We start from the raw sequence: 20,236 nt of genomic DNA, 5'->3' as shown, positions 1-20,236 counted from the left end.
CGACAGAGTCCTCAGTTACCTCGGGAGAGATAATCGTGCCCCAACTCACTTTGCCCGCTGAACCTTTTCACTGCATGTTTTTCCCAATCGCTGCTACGCTCCCTCCGCAAAATTCGGTTTCCATGCCAGCGATCAATAGTTCACCGACATAGTCAAACATAGAGCACTGCCACCCAACACACAAGATCTGCTAAAGATAATAGTATTTATCATTAGTGTCTTACAACATCAATACAATTATGAATTCATTTGTCAGTTTCATAAATTGTTATATTTAGATACATTAAACAGAATTACATATCATTTGTTAAAAGAAGAAACAATTATTTCATGTCATTACACAATACCATAATCGTACAATCTTCCCAAAATGACATCGATATCAACATTTAAATTTAAGTTTTTAAATACCTTCAATGACTGCCCAGGCAGTTTCACCATTGCATTACCAAGTGCATTAGCCTAGGGGCAAAAAGGATATTTTATAGCTTTGATATATAATATTCGCTGCTTCAGGAGTACAAGTCCCTCCAATGAGGTCAAGCCCAGCTCCAGTCACTTTGTCTCCACTGGTACACACCGAGATAAATCTAATGAGAGCCGCCAGATTCCCCCTTCAAGGGCGTTCAACCAGGCATAATTACTTGCGTAGGTCGTCTCAAGCCCATACAGAATTAACGGTATAAAGCTCTGTTTATACACTAAGGTTACACCTTTCGGGCTATATCCAGCTATCCACTCGGCTAACTTCTTAAACACTGTCATTAATACCATTGTCTTTATGAGTTTGTTGATATACGATTCCAGATTGTTTTGCCTGGTGTGGATTATTTGGCCCAGACACCTATAAGAAGACACTTGTTCAATGGTTCCAACCGTAAGTAGCAAAGGGTGCTTCAAATCGTCCGGCTGGGCCAAAATACATATATTTGGTCTTATCGAAATTGAGTACAAGCTTGTTCTCCTTGGCATTCCACTCAATTACCTAGCAGTTCTTTTTACACCCATAAATGTATGCTCCGCCAGAATCACATTGGGCCTCATTACGAGGTAGGTGGTAAGGGATTACCGGCAACGGTAAGGACACCGGTGCCGTTAATCCCTTACCACCCTATTCCGAGGTCCCTTAGCGGGTCCCTTCCATAACGCCTGGTTTTACCAGGCGTTATGGAAGGGACCCGTTAAGGGAGTTCAGCGCTAATAACGGTATCGCAAATTGCAGTACCATTATTAGCTCCATTCCCATTGAGCCCTATGGGGGCTCGAATGGGAATGGGGAATGGTTCCCGGAATGGGGATTTACCGGGTCGTCCAAGGTTGGAATGACCCGGTAAGTGCCTATTTTGGGAACCCCGACCCGGAATGCGGTAAGGGGGTAGCCATGGTGCTAATAGCACCATGGCTACCTCCTACCTCGTAATGTGGCCCAATTGTCTGAGTAAGACAACCAAGTGATGTCAGCCATACCAATTTAAGAGGCAAGTTCCTAACCCCCATGAGATGTGCCGGTCGGTCGGTCAGGTATAGGTTAAACAGCATGGGCGCCAATACACATCCCTGTCAAAGTCCTTTATATGTAGGGATGTGCAGGGTACAAGCCCCCATACTGCTCAACCTCACCTGTACGCTCGTACCATCATGCAATTGAACAAGTAGTCTAAGCAGATGTCTAGGCACGTTCCACCTTTCAAGCTTTGACCACGATAATTGCCTCTCCACGGAGTCAAAGGCTGCCTTGAAATCCACACATAAAATATACAGCGAAGGGTTCATACTTTTTGGAGCAGCACGTATCAATGTGTTTAGTGTAAGAATGTGGCAGAGCCCGCCCTAAAACCTGCCTGGAAGATGCTGAATATTCTGGCATCCTCTGCCCAATGTTGTAGTTCTGTTAAAATAAAGGATGCAAATACCTTGTTTGGGACATCCAGCAACAATAAAAGCCTGTAATCAGGGTATGCAGTAATACAATTGCTGCAAAAATATTGCCTTTACAAAAAAATCGCAGCACAAATGCAGTGGTTTGACCCAGTGAAGGTGTAATCCATTATACCATTTAAGGGGAGCAGGGGTTGCAGGGGTGTCCCCGCTCCCCTTAAATGGTATAATGGTTCTGGGGGTTGCGGCGGTGTCCCCTGCATCCTTTACATGGATTGCGGCGGCAAAACCACAGCCATTTTTGCTGCGATTTTAACACATGGAACCATAATTAGTGGGATTCGCGCAAGAGTTCTTTTTGTGTACAGATAGAAGCACTGCTTTTTTCCACAACTCCGGTATTATCCCACCATCACATACCTTATTAAACAGGACCAACAAAATGGACGTCCAGATATCAGGGTCTTTCAGCAAGACCATCAGGTCCCAGAGTACTGGGTTGCTTTAAGTTGCTTTTAAGACATCATCAGCATCAAAGCCCAGTGGAATACGGCCATACCCACTCAGATGTGTTAACGGTCTGAATTCCAGAGGACCCATCGGCGTCAGCAATATGCTTCGTCCAACCCACTTCACTTATTGAGATAACTAAAGATAAGGATACAGCAATTCTCATCGCTAGACAAATAGTCTAAGAGGCTTCTAGGAAGCCACCTGTTCCTGTGCTGCGGAAAAGATAAAAGGCCTCATTAAAAGTTTGGCTGTAAATCCATCGATTTGCCGCCAAACTCTTTTGCTGTTATCTTTGCTAGGTTCTGTGGCATTACCGCGGGATTATGGGTTTGTGGCATGGCAGTGCACATCGCCTTTTCTGGATGCCATAGGACTCTAAGGGGATGTTTGGTGGATTTGAAAGGGAGCAGTAATACCATGCTGTAAATCCGCCGACTTTAGGAGATAAAGTGGAGAATCTACCTGCAGGATTTAGCTGGAGGCGAGTCCTCCACTTTATCCCCAAATTCGCAATTTAGTAGCATGGTACAAGTGGCAGTAATTCCATTACTTCAACAAAAAGTGACTTTAATTGATTTTTTAATGCACCGCCCAACTTTTAATGAGGCCCAAAGACACAAATACACTTTATTCTTTGCTCAAAGTGTGGGTGAGTGCGGACCTGATGTTAACCCCCTCTTGACTTTATTTGGCATTCACAGGAGCCTGTGAGTCTGCATTCATTTGCAAAGGAAATACAGAAGAGAGCCTCATTACGAGGATGGCGGTAACCCGCCAGTGCTACCGACTGGTTGCTGCCATCCTCGTAACACCGAATCTTCTGCCTGACTTGCCGGTGCCACCAGGGCATTATGAGTCCTGGAGGAGCAGGAAGCCAGGTGGCAGATTTGGTAAGTCCCCATTCCAGTGGGGTCCAATAGGACTCCACGGGAATGGAAACTCGGAAGCACTGGCACCATTGCTAACAGGGCTGGTGCCTCCGTGACAACTCTGCTGTCTGGGGCCATTCCACCCGGCAGGTCATAACTGCCGGGCGTAGAGGCCCCGGACAGCAGAGTTGTAGTATGCCGGTCCAGAAAACAAGTTGTTTCTAGCTACCGGCACCCTTATTTCCAGACCAGCAAACTTGTAATGAGGCCCCCAGAGTCTCCTGTAAATATTTTTGCAGGAGCCAATTATTAATGGAAGATCAGCGCTAGGGTCAGTGCAGTGTAGACCACCAAACCAGCAACAACGGAGCAGCTCTTGGGGGCTGCAGGTAGGAGGATGGGTTGTCATCTATTTGTTTACTACTTAGTGACCACAGACGACATTCAAAACTGTGGGTGGGACCGGACTGCTATGCAAAGGGATAGGTCTCCTCTGTGGATAGCACAATTAGCTAAAACGTGAGAATAGACTCTCCTGAGAAGGCTCCTTCCCAAAGAACAGGCTCTTTGTCAGTAGAGGGACTCCCACATGTTTGGCCCATTTAAAACTCGTCTGAAATTGACCATTTAGAGGTCCTTTAAATATGGAGCATAATTCCAAAATTGCTTTTATTGTTTTTTATTTGAATTATTTATGAGATTATTAACAATGTAGAGTATTTTGAGTCTTGCATGCAGTAATAGTCTGCATTTTGTAATGGCGTGTAATCCTCATATACAGCCTAATGATGCGTATGTGCGGTATGGGGTGCTATGCATAGCATAGTGTGATTTGTGGGTTTCTGGTTAGGGTCACAATACAGAAGCCGGAATATGATTGATAGAGCAGGGGGGTGGGGTTAGTTGTGTACCTTGGAAGACACTGCAGGGTTCCTTTCCCATTAGAAACATTTGCAAATCAAGCTCAGACAGACACCAAGGGATATTCTCCAAAATCAAAGAAGCCAAGTGTCAAACCCGGGCTTGGAACCTGGCCTCTCTCAGGTTCTAAGATCAGCAGCCAGTGGGCGAAGTGTACTAAAAGAAGTAGTGGAACTATGTTCATAAACCTCACGCAACCATTTCTCTCACAGCAACCCGCATGCACTTTACCACACAGCACCGACAACACATAAACAGCACCTGAAGCACCAGAGGTCTCGCCATTTCCGATACTTGCACCAAAGCCCAGCACGCGGTGTCTACCGAGCTGAGGCCGCCAACAGCACAACACCTCTCCCACTCTCCTACTCCCGCTCCACCCGACTAACCCTACCTGCCCTCCTTCTTGTTTGCAGATACGCCAGAGCACCTGCGGACCAATTCCGTTGGTGACGGTGCGCTAGATAAATACCTTTAACATTACATAACATAACATGTCCCCTGCTGGCCTGCCCCCGCTCCCCACATACTCCATCACCACGCTCCACCTCCCCCACTGCCAGCAGCATAAGTACAGGCACGGCTCGGAGTCTTCTTTACTGCACACAAGATCAGGTTCGGGCGCCCACCAAATAAGCAGCAACGGTTCACATAACTCCAGTTAAAAGATTGGAGAAATGTCTGTTTGTTGGCTGCTCAGAATCCACCAAAACCCTTTGTCCGAGGGGGGGGGGTCCATATAGACGGCCACACGCTGATCACACGGAGGAAGTCCGAGGCCTGCACTGACTTTAACTGCAGGGCAGGGTCAGCGCTCAGTCTGGCCTATAGGGCAACGCCGAACAACAAACGCAAAATGCTAGTGTGTGTCTGTTTTTTTGGTCAAAGTGGCCCATTTTTGTAGTCAATGTGGACCAGTTTGATAAGTTACTTCACTATGCAGCTGATAGTTTTGAACATTGGTGCTGGATACATATTCTTTAAATGTGCTCAATTTGCATCACATTTTTATCAAAATCTTCTCCCTTGGGAATACTCACACAGTCAGTCACAATGATACGTCTTTTATAACGCACTTAATACCCAGCGGTTTCTAAGCACGGACCCGGGGATCGAACCTGTGTTGATCTGTGTCGTCTTGATTCCAAGGCGAGCTCTTTGTCATGAGCTATCCTCCCAAGACCACGAACTGTCTTTTGCAGCTGTGGGCCACTTTTTCATTGGTGCCCGATCATGTTATGGCCCAGTCCGACCCTGTCCCGGCTCCCACTGCTGGGGTGAAAGGCCGGCTCATGATTGAAAAGATTAGACTACGGGAGGCGAGGGCTTTCTCCCCGGTTGCACTCTGGGATAGGGGCAGGCACGCCACTGTCCTGTCTTTCCGACTGCATGCATTTACTGGAGGTGACTGGGAAGTCTGTTCCCAGTTACACTGCGGGATGCGAGATGTTCGGCCCTCGATTACACCGTGTGAGGTGACAGGTGAGGGAATCTGTCGGAGTGCAGGCATGATTTGAGGGGGGACACTGATTACACGGTGAGGTGAGAGACCAGTCTCAGAATACACACGGGATCCGAGGGGAATTGTCCCGCTGTACACTCCGGAAGTGAGGGGATCCGTCCCAGAACAGAGACGGGATCGGAGAGGATTTGTCCCGGACTACACTCTGGAGGTGGTGGGATCTGGCCCAGATCACACACGGGAGCAGAGGGGTGTGGAGGACCTAGATTACAGCGCGCAGGGCGAGGGGTAACTATTTATTATAGTGTGAGGTTTGGGAGGGGTCCATTATTAAAACTGTGTGACGTGAGGAGCATCATTCTGACTTCTCTGTGGGTGTGCGCCTCTACCTATCCAGGTGCCAGTATCTCTCCTGATCTCATTTTTTTTCTTCTGAGGGTTCAGTGTTAGTTGCACTTACTCCTGGAGTCCCGATGTCTGCCAGCTTCTCCCCAGGGGTCTCTGCTGCCCCCTCTCTAGACGTTCTGCTGCTGTCAGACATCATCTCTCTCTCTCTTGCTTTCTATAGGTGACCGTCCCAGTGTCACTCAAAGTTCCTCCTTCGTTTCCAGGTGTCTAACGTCACTTCTTCGCCTTTTTCTTCAGGTGTCCCTGTCTCCCGCCATCTCTCCAGGCGTTGCTATATCTGTTTCCGTTTCCCATTGTTCTCCATGAAGACTCCTTGCTCTCTAGGGTAATCCAGAGTCTGGTGCCCTGTTGTCTCTAGGCCTCTCATTTCTGGGACCCGCCGCTCCAAGTGTAAGGCCACTTGACCCCATGTCTATCCCACAGTATGCATTGCAACTGTCTCTCTTTCCACTGGTTCTTTATATGTCCGTTGCCATCTCACCACGACCACACTATCCAGGTGCCCCAGAACCAATTGTCTGTTGTCCTATCTCGGTTTTCATGTCACTTATTTCTGGGCCCCGGAGCTTTGTTGGAGTTGCATACTCTGTGTGGACCTCGACCCACCAGAGGTAGGCACTCTTGAGAGGCACGAAGGCCGGCACTGCACGTTCTCGCTGTTGAAGTAATACACCAGGGGGTCGAGGAAGCTGTTGAGGCTGGCCAGGGCCATCCCTGCCCTGCGTGCCCCGCAAGTAAAACGGAGCACCCCAGGACTGATGCCCACCCGGCCGAAAGTGTGGACAGTCTGAATGGAATGGAAGGGTAGGAAGCAGAGGGTTAGCACGCCGATGACTATCAGGATGGTGCGCAGGGACCTCCGCTTCAGTGTGCGGGCACCACCCGTGCTGTCGGCCAAGTCAACAATCCTCCGGAAGATGAGGAAATAGCAAGTGAGGATGGTGATGAAGGGCACAAAGAAACCAACCGCAGAGGAGAAAAAGGTCATGGCCGCCAGTCGCTTGCTCCAGGACTTGGTGGAGAAGTTCTCCATGCAGGCCGTGCGCCCATCGGGGAAGGTGTTAGTCAGAGACCCTGACAAACTCAGAGCCGTCACCGCAGCGCCAATCACTGCCCAGATGACCAGGGACAGGACAACACGGTAGGCTGGCTTCTTCAGTTGTAAGTAGCGCACTGGATGGAGCACAGCCAAGTAGCGGTCAATGCAGACACAGGCCAGGAAAAGGGTGCAGCCATACATGTTGGCAAAGAACAGGGCACTCGTGGTCTTGCAGAGGGCTTCCCCAAAGATCCAGTTGTTCTGACGCCTGTGGTAGTCCAGCTGCAGTGGCAGTGACAGACTGAAGAGCAGGTCGATGAGGATGAGGTTGTAGAGGAAGACATTGACAGGTGGGGCACGTGCCCGCTGGGTGAAGCAGCTGTAGGCGGCTGCCAGGTTCCCAGCCAGGCTCAGGATGCAGACGATCCCATAGATAGCTGGCAGGAGACGGTACTGGAACTCGGCCCCTGCAATGCACAGCACAGTAGCCACCCCTCCTGCCCCATCGTCTGTGATGTTGACCAGCCAAGAAGATGTGTTTGGGGTGCTGCGGCCCTTGAGCCCCAAGCTCTCTGTCCATGGAGCTGTCACCATGCTGTCCATCTTTCCAAAACCTTGCAAAAGGCCACACTAATGAAAAGAGGAATTGGGTGGGTTGATTTGTGTGCTCTAAAAGGAGCTTCAGAGATTGTGAACAGGAGGAGCCTGGGACTTTCCATCGATGAAACAGCCAGAGCAAATTTCACAACAGAGTCACACTTTGCTGCTTGGTGCATGGCAGGCATTTCCATCTGAGATAAAGTGTCAAACTTTGAGTCAGCAGGATGTGCAAATCGAGGAAGCACATTGACTGTTTATGCAATCGTCGGATGTACAACGTAAAGAAAGAAGGAAGAGCAATCAAGTAGAACTCTGTGACCGAAAACCACACCGTGGGAGCCCTGGATGATTCTGACCAATGTCACCCAACCTCTGCTCTCAATGACTGGAGAACATTTAAAGCAGGCATCTATAGGTGCCGCTCACAGGCATCCCAATTACCCCCAATATTGTTAGGGTTTTCCCAAAAATATTATTGAAAGCTATTAGAACACATAACTTAGAATCCATATGCACAGTCCAAAAATAAGTAGGATTATAAATTAGGTTCAATAGCGGCCATGTAGTTATGGTTAAATTGGTCTTTTTGGGCAGCTTATAACTTTGCTCCCTCTGGACGAATTCTTACCAAACTTTGCAAAAAAGTATATGGCCCACTCTGAATTTTTATGGTTAGTTTGGTGACGTTTCGTCAAGGGGGGGCAAAGTTATAAGGGTTTTTTTTCCATAGACGCAATGGAAGTGTTTTTTGCTCACGCCTGCAGCCCAAACCGCTGGACGGATTTCCACCAAATTTGCAGGAGGGGCAGCGGCTTGGTCCCGAAAGCGTGCTTTTGTAAATTTGGTGTAAATCTGTCCAGTATTTTTTTTTAAAACGGGCAAAATGCATGTGCCAATGGCCCCATTTCCCTGTTCGGCAGCGAACAGGGCTGGGAGACATGTTTTGGGGCATTTGGTGTTGTGAAGCAGGGCTGAAAAGGGTGGGGGAGTTAAAGATGGTTCATATGATGAATTTGTTTAGATTAAGAAGACTGTGTTTTGTCTGCAGCAGTTCGTTGACACCGCAGCAGTTCGCGGGTAGGTCCTCGGGCGAGCAGCTTATCTGGTGACTGCAGGCAGACATCATTAGGGTAGGGGAGTGGAATGTAGATGATATGAGGATGTTTGTATAGGCCGTATTATGTTGTGGTGGTTGTTGCAAGCCTTTAGACTCTTGGGTGCATGAGTGCATGCACCCAAGAGTCTGCCCACTGGTTGCAAGTATTGTAATAGTATGTTTACCAAAGTGGACAGGGCCTTAGGCAGCTTCCTTATGTGTGTGGGTTGTGGCCACTGGACAGATTCTTGGGTGCATGGCTGTATTATGTTGTGGTGGGTTTGGCCAGCCACTAGACTCATGTACCAAATTGTCTGCCCACTGGCTTTAAGAACTGTAATAGTATGTGTAGAGAAGTGCAGAGGGCCTTCGGTGGCTGGTTTATGTGTGTGGGTTGTGGCCACTGTCCAAAGTCTTGGCTGCATGGCTGTGTTATGCTGTGGTGGTTATGGCCTGCCCCAAGACTGTTGGGTGTACTGGAGTTTTCCCATTAAGTGCAAACACTGTAATAGAATGTGTATAGAAGCGGACAGGGCCTCGGGTGCCTGGATTGTGTGTATGGGTTGTGGGCAATGCCCAGATTCTTGGGTGCATGGGTGCATTATGCTGCGATGGTTGTGGCCTGCCGCTAGAGCCTTGGGTGTATGGTGGTATTATGCTGTGATGCTTGTGGGCTGCTCCTAGACTTTTGGGTGCATGACAGTCTGCCCACTGGTTGCAAGAAGAGTAATTGTATGTATACAGAAGTGGATAGGGACTCGGGTGTCTGGATTAAGTGTGTGGGTTGTGGCCTCTGGGTGCTTGGCATATTATGCTGCAGCGGTTGTCTAGGGGCTGGCCACAACCACTGCAGCATAATACGGCCATGCACTGAAGAATGTACACACTGGCATACGCATTGCACAAACCTGTGTATAGAAGTGCAGTTTGCCCATTACAAAGAAGCATGACACCAATAAGCATATACTCGCTGTACATATTGTTGAGGCACTGCATACCTTTTTGGAACACAGTGACAGAATACCATTGAAGTGGAAATAGCACATTTGAATATTGTGGCACTGCAGGCACACATTTTCTTTGTTGCATGTGAGAATGCAGGAGAAATCATTGTTTCATTGTCTGTGATAAAACAAATAACATGTTAGGGAAGGTACTTGATAATGTCATATTGTACACATTTTCAGACATTCATGTACGTTGTGGACCCTCATAATTAGTACATTACAAGTACTATTCTTCAAACAAGCTCAGTTCCTGTGTTTGGTTTCATAATCATTGGGTCTGTGGGAAAAGAAATCCATGCAGGATTAAAAAAGAAAACGACTACATTCATTTGATGTTACGTGGCACACTATGTTTCATTGAAGTGTGCAGTACTTGCAGGAATGTTTAAGGTGCCCATCTATGTGGCCTTGCTGTTATAAGCACTGTTGCAGTAGGAGGAATTGAAATGGTGTATGTGTTTTGCTTTTTGGAAGTGGTAGTGCTAAAGTTGCAGTTAGATACCAGTTGGCGTATTCTAATTGTTTATCTGTTTCCTCTTTTTAACAGTATCCCTTTATGCGGTTTAATTGCTATTGGTGTGTTCTAAGTACGCTACTACTGACAAATAATATTGCAGTATTGTGGGGGCAGTTAGATACCTGTTGGGGTATTCTAACAGTTGGTAGTTTGACAGTTCTTGGGGGTATGTTATGTAGCAGTTTGATTGTTGAAGGTCTATGTTAGCAGCTTGACCGCTGGAAGTAACATTATAGTACTGTGGGTGTACTGAGATACCAGTTGGTGTATTCTGGCTGTTGATACTTGATAAGTCTTGAAGGGCTTCCTCAGAAGAACTTTCATTTTTGTGGTGGATTTTAAATTGCGTAATATTGGGAAGTAATATTGCAGTATTATGGTTGCATTTAGATACCAGTTGGCGTATTCTAACTGTTTACAGTTTCACAGTTTCGCAGGATATGTTTTCAAGCACCTTCATTCTTGTTGGCAGATTTCCATTTTCCACTATTGCCAAGTGCCATTGCAGTATTATGGGTGCAGTTAGATGCAGTTGCATATTTATTGCAGTGGTATGGGCATAGTTAGACATATTTAGAAATGTTTTTGCTTTCCAACACTTGCAGTTAGTACATTAGAAATTCTTCTGAATGTTCTTGTGTGTTTATGGTGAATCTCACCATTCCCGCATGGTAGTCCAATTCCTGCCTTATTCCTGAGACACTGTAAGTGTTTTCAGGGTTGTTTGTTGCATTTCTATGAAGGAGTAGCATTTTCAAACACAACTGGTCTGCACCTACCCCCCTTCTACTTCCCCCTTCTTCACTTTTTTCCCTGACTCTCTCCCTTCCCCTCCCCTACCCTGTCATGAAACACCCATGGAGCCTGTGGAAGAGATGGAAACAATGGAAGAAGGACTGAGCTCCTCCTTTACCTGGACGTTGCGTTCTAGCCTCGCTGGAACAGAGGCTATAATTAACTGTCAGGTGTGGCAACCGGTGCGTTGCAACTGATTTCTTTCCAAACGCTAGTTGACAGTGCTCCTGTCTCGTGCTACTCCTTGTTTTTCTTCCCATTTGCCTTTCCATTGTTTGTCTGCCTGCCTTTTATCAAACATTTTGCCACCACGCTTCCTGTGGGGAATATTTCTTCTTTAATATGGACCTTTCCCTGCCCGCATTTTCTTGTTAATCTCCCAGCGTGTGTGTTTGTTATTTTGCTGGAGTCAGCAGACAGCTGCGTTCGCTCTGGGGCTTTTTTTTTACTCAGCGAGCGGGGACTTGCTATCTGCAGTTCTTTTCAACACACGCTTTCCCAAGCAGCTGTCACTTCCACTCGTTGCCCCCTGAGTTGTGTGCTTCCTCTGACCTGTGTAACCCCTCCTTCTGTTTATTTTACTTAACCTTGCTCACAGAGTTCTTGGAATCTTTTCCAAAGCTTAGACATTGCACCCAAGTGCATTCTGGTAAATGTAGTACTCTAAAGAAGTGGGATTCCAAGAAGGATTGAGAATTACCCATTCGCTGAGTAGTATTCCAAGAAGGATTGCGAATACTTATTTGAACAGACCAACGCACCTGAAACTTCCCAGGGTTTTTCTGCTGCGGCTTTTCCCTGGTTTGGGGTGGGCTCCCCGGAGTCCCCGCTGCCGGGCATATAGCCTTACTGGCAAAGTGGCCTCCGGGGGAGCGCGTCCCTATCTCTTCAAACAAAAGGGCAAGACGGCGAAAAAGAAGAACCCAAGAGCCTGGAGAGAGAAACCTGTGGAGACTTCTTCAGACGAGCCTTCGGAAGCCAACTCAGAAACCACAGGTGAGGAGTGGGAGAGGAATACGGGTACAATTGTAGACACTGAACAGCAGGAACCTGGGAGATTGCAACGCCCAGAAAACATGGCAAGCCTTGAGCAATACCAGGAATTGGTTAATGCTATTCAAGCCCTCACAGTGGAAGTACAATCACTAAGAGCCGATAATACAGCTCTGCGACAACAGGTACAACAGAGAGAAGATAACCGAGGAGATCTACCTCCCATTGCATTACCTTGTGGCAAGTTTGACGGCAATCCCCGAAGAATGAAGGAATTCTTGGATGCCTGTTTGGTACACTATACCTTTCGCCCGAAAACATATGAACTGGATAGGGCCAAGGTGGGATTTTTGATTTCTAACTTAGTGGGGAATGCGTTGGCATGGGCTACTCCACTAGTTACCAACTCTGACCCAGCCCTTAATGATTATAGTAACTTTGTTCAATGCTTCCGAGATAGGTTTGAAAGACCCGAAGTTTTGTACTCTACTTTTGAGACTTTATTAGACATACGCCAAGGACCAGCTGATGTTCAAACCTATGTTACCAGTTTCCAGAAGGTTGCTACAGAAGCAGGTTGGCCTGAGACGGCACAGCAAGCCATATTCCGTCGCGGTTTACATGACGATATCAAAGATGAATTAGCTCGTGTTGCCAGACCTTCTACCTTTCAGGAACTAGTCTCCTTAGTTCTGCAAATTGAGTTCCGCATGGCCGAAAGGAAGGCAGAAAGGAAGAGACCCAGACTTACTGTACCCATTCCTCACCACCCTTCCTTACCTGAAAAATGGTCTGCAGATGAGCCTATGCAGATTGGTATGGCCCGAGGCCCCCTCACCGCTAGCGAAAGAAAGAGGTGTAAGGATCTAGGCCTGTGTATGTACTGTGGATCCGATACACATTTATTACGAGATTGTCCTGGAGTTCCACCTAGGAGACAGGGAAACGACAAACCCCGACCTTGAACAGGGAAAAGGGAGGGGTTTCGACAGTGAATCCCTGTGAAACTATTCAGCCAGCTATGATCAATAATTGCAGCCTGATGGTCATTAAGATCCACTTAGACTGGAAACAGGAAGGCCCGGTGGAATGTTTGGCAATGCTGGATTGCGGTGCCGCGGGCAATTTCATTGACGACAAATGGGCAACGGAACATAAAATCCCCAGGCGCCAAAAGATACGCCCAATACCCGTGGAAGGGGTTGACGGCACACCTCTAACTTCGGGTCCAATTGTTCATGAAACCCAGGAATTAAGAATCAGGATGGCGGCTCATCAAGAATACATGACTTTCGATTTAATACGTGCAGCTCATTTCCCGGTTATACTGGGAATCCCCTGGCTCAGACAGCACAACCCTTGTATTGATTGGAAACTGAACACAATAGGATTCCAGTCACAATATTGCGAGCAGAATTGTTTAGTACCGGTGGAAACACCTCCTCTGATACACGCGTCCCTTCAAGATACTTCCTGCAGTGTCAACACAGTACCGATACAATATCAGGAATTCTCTGATGTGTTTGCAGACACTCAACCACGAAGCCTTCCGCCCCATCGGAAGGAGGACTGTAAGATTGATCTTGTGCCGGATGCAGTAGTGCCATTTGGTAGGATGTTCCCGCTTTCCTTACATGAAAAAGAAGCACTTAAAGAATATTTGGCAACCAATTTACAAAATGGCCTCATCAGAGAGTCATCCTCTTCAGCCGGAGCTTCTCTTTTTTTATTTCCAAGAAGGGAACTACAGAACTCAGACCCTGTATTGATTTCAGGGGCTTAAACAGCCTTACAGTACGTGATAGATATCCCATGCCCTTGATGAAAGACATCATAGAGGCTGTCCAAGGGGCTTGTGTATTCACAAAGCTTGATCTCCGAGGAGCCTATCATCTTCTAAGAGTTCGTGAAGGAGACGAATGGAAGACGGCATTTAGGACTCCTCTCGGCCACTATGAATACAGGGTCATGCCGTTTGGGCTGGTCAACGCTCCTGCACAGTTCCAGCGTTTTATGGATAAGATCTTTGCTGATATGCTGTATAATACAGTAGTGATTTATCTAGATGATATACTTGTTTATTCAACTTCCCTAACAGAACATTGTCATCATGTTAAGGAAGTTTTACGACGACTGCGACAACACAGTCTGCTAGCCAAGCCAGAGAAATGCGTTTTTGAGACAACCACAGTTCCTTACCTTGGGTTTATCCTTTCAGCTGACAAGGTGCAAATGGATCCCGCCAAGACTAAGGCCATCTCACATTGGCCTGTACCCACTTGTGTCAAGGACATACAGAGATTTCTGGGACTCTCAAACTTTTATAGAAAATTCATCCCAAATTTCTCCGACATAGTGCTCCCGATCACAAACCTACTCAAGAAAGGGGTTAAGTTTGTATGGGATCTGAAGGCAGAGCAGGCTTTCAGACAACTTAAAGAAGCATTTGTTTCAGCCCCTATTCTTAGACAACCAGACCAATCCCAGCCTTTCATAGTCGAAACCGACGCTTCAGGTGGCGCAATAGGAGCAGCTCTGTTGCAGCAAAAAGAGGACGGGTTGGAACATCCCATCGCATATTTTTCTAGAACACTCAGTTCCAGCGAACGGAATTATTCTGTACTTGAAAAAGAGCTTTTGGCTATAAGACAAGCCTGTGAAGAATGGAGGCATCTGCTTCAAGGAGCCGTTTACCCGTTCCAAGTACGTACCGATCATCGGAACCTAAAGGTCCTTCAGCAGATGGAGTGTCGAAATTCTAGACATGCAATATGGGCTTACTTCTTTTCCCAGTTCGATTTTGAAATCACTTATTTGCCAGGAAAGGACAATCAATTGGCGGATGCATTATCCCGAAGCATGGGAGAAGATACAGAGGGATTTCAAGGCCATGAAATCTTGCTTGCAGGAAAAAGATTCATTAACACAGTAAATTCCTTCCTCCAACAAGTACAAATAGCTCAAAGGGAGCAAAGACAGCATACCAATCTAAGATTACTATACAAGGGTGACTACCTCTTCAAAGACAAATCCTTATATCTACCAACTCAGGAGTTACGTGATCTTGCTATGTCATGGTGTCACGACCTTCCCGCCACTGGACATAAAGGACAGAAAGCTACCTTGGAACTGACTTCTCGTCATTTCTGGTGGCCTACAATCACCAAGGATGTTAAAAAGTATGTCACCACCTGCCCTACGTGTGCCCAAAACAAATATCCATACTGCAAGCCCTTGGGTCTGCTACAACAAGACCTTCCACCGGCAGCTCCCTGGCAACACATTTCAACTGACTTCATAGTAGATTTACCCATTTCTCAAGGATACTCTGCTATCATGGTTACGGTGGACTCCTTCAGTAAGCTGGCTCATTTTTCACCACTCAAGGGAACACCAACGGCTTCTACTACAGCCGAGGTATTTTTAAGAGATGTGGTTAGGTTACACGGACTTCCTAACACTATAGTCTCTGACAGAGGCACACAATTTACATCCAAATTCTGGGCAAGTCTGTGTAAATTGTTGGAGATAAGAAGATCCCTGTCCTCAGGATTCCACCCAGAGAGCAATGGACAGACCGAACGCCTAAATGCCACTTTGGAGCAATACATCAGATGCTTCTGTAATCAAGAACAGAATGACTGGTATCATCTTCTACCCCTGGCTGAATTTTCATATAATAACACAAGACATTCAACCATAGGTATGAGTCCATTCCATTGTACCTATGGATACAATCCAAAACACATACCACTGTTCGGACATGTCTCATCTAATGTTCCATCTGTGGAAACACTTCTGAACAATCTACGGAACCGACAAAAAGAAGCCCAGACCAATCTACAAAAGGCTCGTGAAGACTACAAGAGATGGGCTGACCAAAAGCGAAGACCTAACCCCAAATGGGAAATTGGTACGATGGTATGGCTGTCGACTAAGTTTCTACCAAGGTGGGTACATCATGGCAAGTTCTCACCTAGATTCATTGGACCTTTTAAGATAACGGCGAAGATAAACCCAGTCACCTTTCGTTTAGCTCTACCACCCAAACTGGGGAGAATCCATCCAGTATTCCACACATCTTTACTGAAGGCATATATACCAGATCCTCATGCTAGAAAGATGAAGAAGGCGAATTACCAGCCCCTTGATGTGGATAAGGAATATGAAGTCTCTAGATTGCTCGATTCCAGATACAAGAAGGGTACATTACAGTACTTAGTGTTGTGGAAAGGATACCCCATGTCAGAAAGCTCCTGGGAACCGATTCGCAACATATCAGCACCCAGACTCATACAAAGATTCCATTGGATGTATCCGGGTAAACCTGGAGGAAGGCCTTTGAGAAGGGGTCATACTGTCATGAAACACCCATGGAGCCTGTGGAAGAGATGGAAACAATGGAAGAAGGACTGAGCTCCTCCTTTACCTGGACGTTGCGTTCTAGCCTCGCTGGAACAGAGGCTATAATTAACTGTCAGGTGTGGCAACCGGTGCGTTGCAACTGATTTCTTTCCAAACGCTAGTTGACAGTGCTCCTGTCTCGTGCTACTCCTTGTTTTTCTTCCCATTTGCCTTTCCATTGTTTGTCTGCCTGCCTTTTATCAAACATTTTGCCACCACGCTTCCTGTGGGGAATATTTCTTCTTTAATATGGACCTTTCCCTGCCCGCATTTTCTTGTTAATCTCCCAGCGTGTGTGTTTGTTATTTTGCTGGAGTCAGCAGACAGCTGCGTTCGCTCTGGGGCTTTTTTTTTACTCAGCGAGCGGGGACTTGCTATCTGCAGTTCTTTTCAACACACGCTTTCCCAAGCAGCTGTCACTTCCACTCGTGCCCCCCTGAGTTGTGTGCTTCCTCTGACCTGTGTAACCCCTCCTTCTGTTTATTTTACTTAACCTTGCTCACGGAGTTCTTGGAATCTTTTCCAAAGCTTAGACATTGCACCCAAGTGCATTCTGGTAAATGTAGTACTCTAAAGAAGTGGGATTCCAAGAAGGATTGAGAATTACCCATTCGCTGAGTAGTATTCCAAGAAGGATTGCGAATACTTATTTGAACAGACCAACGCACCTGAAACTTCCCAGGGTTTTTCTGCTGCGGCTTTTCCCTGGTTTGGGGTGGGCTCCCCGGAGTCCCCGCTGCCGGGCATATAGCCTTACTGGCAAAGTGGCCTCCGGGGGAGCTCGGCCCTATCTCTTCAAACAAAAGGGCAAGACGGTGAAAAAGAAGAACCCAAGAGCCTGGAGAGAGAAACCTGTGGAGACTTCTTCAGACGAGCCTTCGGAAGCCAACTCAGAAACCACAGGTGAGGGGTGGGAGAGGAATACAGGTACAATTGTAGACACTGAACAGCAGGAACCTGAGATACCCCCTCTTCTTCCCTCCCTTTCCTCCTCCTGCCCTCTTCCTTCACTCCCCCCAACCTGTCCCATCTCCCTTTCCTCCCTCCCCTTCATTTAATTGCTCTTTTCACTGTTTTGTAGTTTGATTGATTCACATTGTAATGATTCAACAGTTTTATTGTTCATGTTTTATGTGTTATGTTGTTCCATGTACAGTGCTTTGGCATAAGGCGCTTTATAAATCAATAACATACAAATACAAATACAAATGTTTTGAACAATTGGTGGCAATTGGAATAGAACATTGATTGCTTCAGTTGTATAGCAATTTACACCATTTGTGATGGAAAATTTGAATGGACGAGACAGTTCTGTATCTGGGTCATTTCATGGATCTCCACTTGCTTTTTTTGAAGAGATGCTTCTCTTTATTTGTGCAGTTGGATATTCATTTGCCTTTTCACTACATCCTTCTGTGGTTGTGCTAATTGATGGAATAGTAGCTGTTTTCAATTTCTTTAGTGGTACTGTTGGGAGATCTCTTATAAGTTGTCTTTGCACTAATTTTGTTTGACCAAATTTCCCTTTTTGAGGAACAGTGTACATTTTGAAATGGGGTGTGAAGAGTGCACATAGCCTGTTGTACCCTACGATGCAAGGAATGTCAGCCTTGACTTTTTTTGTACCAAAATTTGCTAGAAATAGTCCTTCAAGTGTACATAGGCATGACAGTGCTACATAACGTTAGCATTACTCTACAGTTTAAGCACAATGTTAACATTTTCTCCAAACCAGCTATGTTGGAGATAGAGTTTTCAAAGCTATTTAGTCATGCTGTGGCTTGTTGACACATAGGCACTGTCATACCGTGCACGTCCAGTTTGTCTCTGGAGTTAATTTGCACTATTGGTTGCATTTCATTTTTCAACATTGTTTCATTGAATTGTGCACAGCTTGCTAGGGCTGGCATTAAGGACATCCATTTTACATTTTTGTGTGCTAATTCTTGCATGACATAAGTAGCAGATGTATTATGCGTGTATAGCTCATAGATGAGTCTGCTATTTAAGATAGACTGAGCTTCCTTAGAAAGGTCACCAATCCGAATGCTTTTCAAAATGTTAGCATAGGTGAGGCAGACTGATGCATGTTTTGAGTTAGTTCTCTGTATTGGAAATGTTGCCAGAGATTTACATTTCCTATGCTGCCAAGTGTGCTACGGCACAGTTTGTGTCCTAAGGTTTTAAAAATAGGTACACCTGTCACTGGTGTTAATTGAAGAAGATCTCCAAAAACAATAACATGTTTTCCTCCAAAGAGTTCTTCGTAGTTTGTCTTAACGACCTCTTGCAATCTGAGGTGAATCAAAGCCAACATTAAGTTGGAGACCATGCTCACCTCATCTATTAGGAACATTTTCATTTGTTTCAGAATTCTGCATAGCTCCATAGCAGCCTCTGCTGAAAGTTTGTAGTACTCAAATTTGTTTTGGTGTTCTACTGGTAGGAGTAGCAATCGGTGTAAAGTAACACCACCTATGTTGTAGGCAGCTAAACCTGCAGAGGCAGTTGCAACAGCTGAAAGCTTGTTGTTTGTCAATTTTTGGAGGAACTTGCTGATGATGTTTATTAAGAATGTTTTGCCTGAACCAGTTTCACCACTTACATACAGGAGTACAGGTTTATAGTTTTGACAGGTACAAGTTTTAGTTTCTTGCTGCACACCATGTTCAATTTCTTCAGTTACTTCCAGGAAAATGCTACGCTGTTCATCATTCAGTTGTGATTTCAGTAGAGCAAAGTTTTCTTCAAATTCCTCATAATAACACATGGTGTTTTCTACTTCAGTCATGACTAATTCTGCCTCATTAACTATGAGTGGCTCTCCAAGTGGTTCTTGGCTTCCGGTAAGAGAAGGTTGACTGCTCTCAGGAGTGTCTACATTTAGTTGTGCATGAAGTTCTTCCTCTTGTTGGCTTTCATCGTCCAACATGTTTTTGTACTGCTTGAAATGTATATCTGTTATAGTGCTTTCACTTACATTGAAAGCATCTTCATAGGAGGCATGGGTGTCCAATAAATCTTCTTTTCTCCATGGTTCAAAATATTGCAGTAGGGATATGTAGTAAAGTTTTCTATGTTGAGGAGTTTTAAATGATAGCTTCATGTGATTAGTCAGGCTGCTTTTGGTAAGTTTAATCAAGCTGCCCTCACATCTTTTGACTATGTATTTACCTTCTTTCTCATATGGTTTAATATTATTTTTGTATGAGAAATGTTGGGCTATGTGGGATAGACACATGTTTTCCAAAGCAGTACTCCTATTTGGGTAGTATGTATTCAATACATTGTTTTTCAAAATGTCCTTGCTGTTGGGGACTGTTTTCGGCTATTGTTTCTATATCTTGGTACGATTTGAGAACTCTTTTTCTGGATGCAGCAGGACCAAGGCTTAGCCAGACTATGTTTTTAGATTTCCCATGTAAGGCTGTGCCAGTTAAATGGTCTGCGGCTTCGTAGCAACCACATTCTCTATGGGAGAGTATGTTTGTGCCAAAGCTGTATAAGTTTTGTGACAGTTTTTTGTCAGATGATATGACATCCCAGAGGTCTTTGAGCTCTGTTTTCTCAGCTTTGGTTAAGTAGGCTGTAACATATCGTACAACTGCAGTGGAATTGTCAGCAATGTACTGCACATCTATGTTTGCATTCCACAAGAGGGCAATGATTGCATTGTAATCATTGATGTACTTTGATGCTTCGCTTCTTTTAATGCTGTATGTGTTCTTAGGCGA

General features: G+C 45.8%; 1 protein-coding gene across 1 annotated transcript; it reads right to left on the bottom strand.

Moving 5' to 3' along the window:
• Positions 1-228: 228 nt before the first annotated feature.
• LOC138580745 (cysteinyl leukotriene receptor 2-like) lies at positions 229-7,709 on the bottom strand. The gene has a single exon (XM_069651528.1). It carries the CDS (start codon positions 7,691-7,693, stop codon positions 6,599-6,601), a length of 1,095 nt encoding a protein of 364 aa, XP_069507629.1. The 5' UTR covers positions 7,694-7,709; the 3' UTR covers positions 229-6,598.
• Positions 7,710-20,236: the final 12,527 nt, after the last annotated feature.

The sequence above is a fragment of the Ambystoma mexicanum genome, chromosome 3p (assembly GCF_040938575.1).
Source record: "Ambystoma mexicanum isolate Mex_15411 chromosome 3p, UKY_AmexF1_1, whole genome shotgun sequence".
Lineage (NCBI taxonomy): Eukaryota > Metazoa > Chordata > Amphibia > Caudata > Ambystomatidae > Ambystoma > Ambystoma mexicanum.
This window is presented reverse-complemented; position numbering and strand designations above follow the sequence as displayed.

Bases quoted from the DNA above. Each gene is read 5' to 3' on its own strand.
- LOC138580745 (XM_069651528.1), bottom strand. From the start codon at position 7,693: ATGGACAGCATGGTGACAGCTCCATGGACAGAGAGCTTGGGGCTCAAG.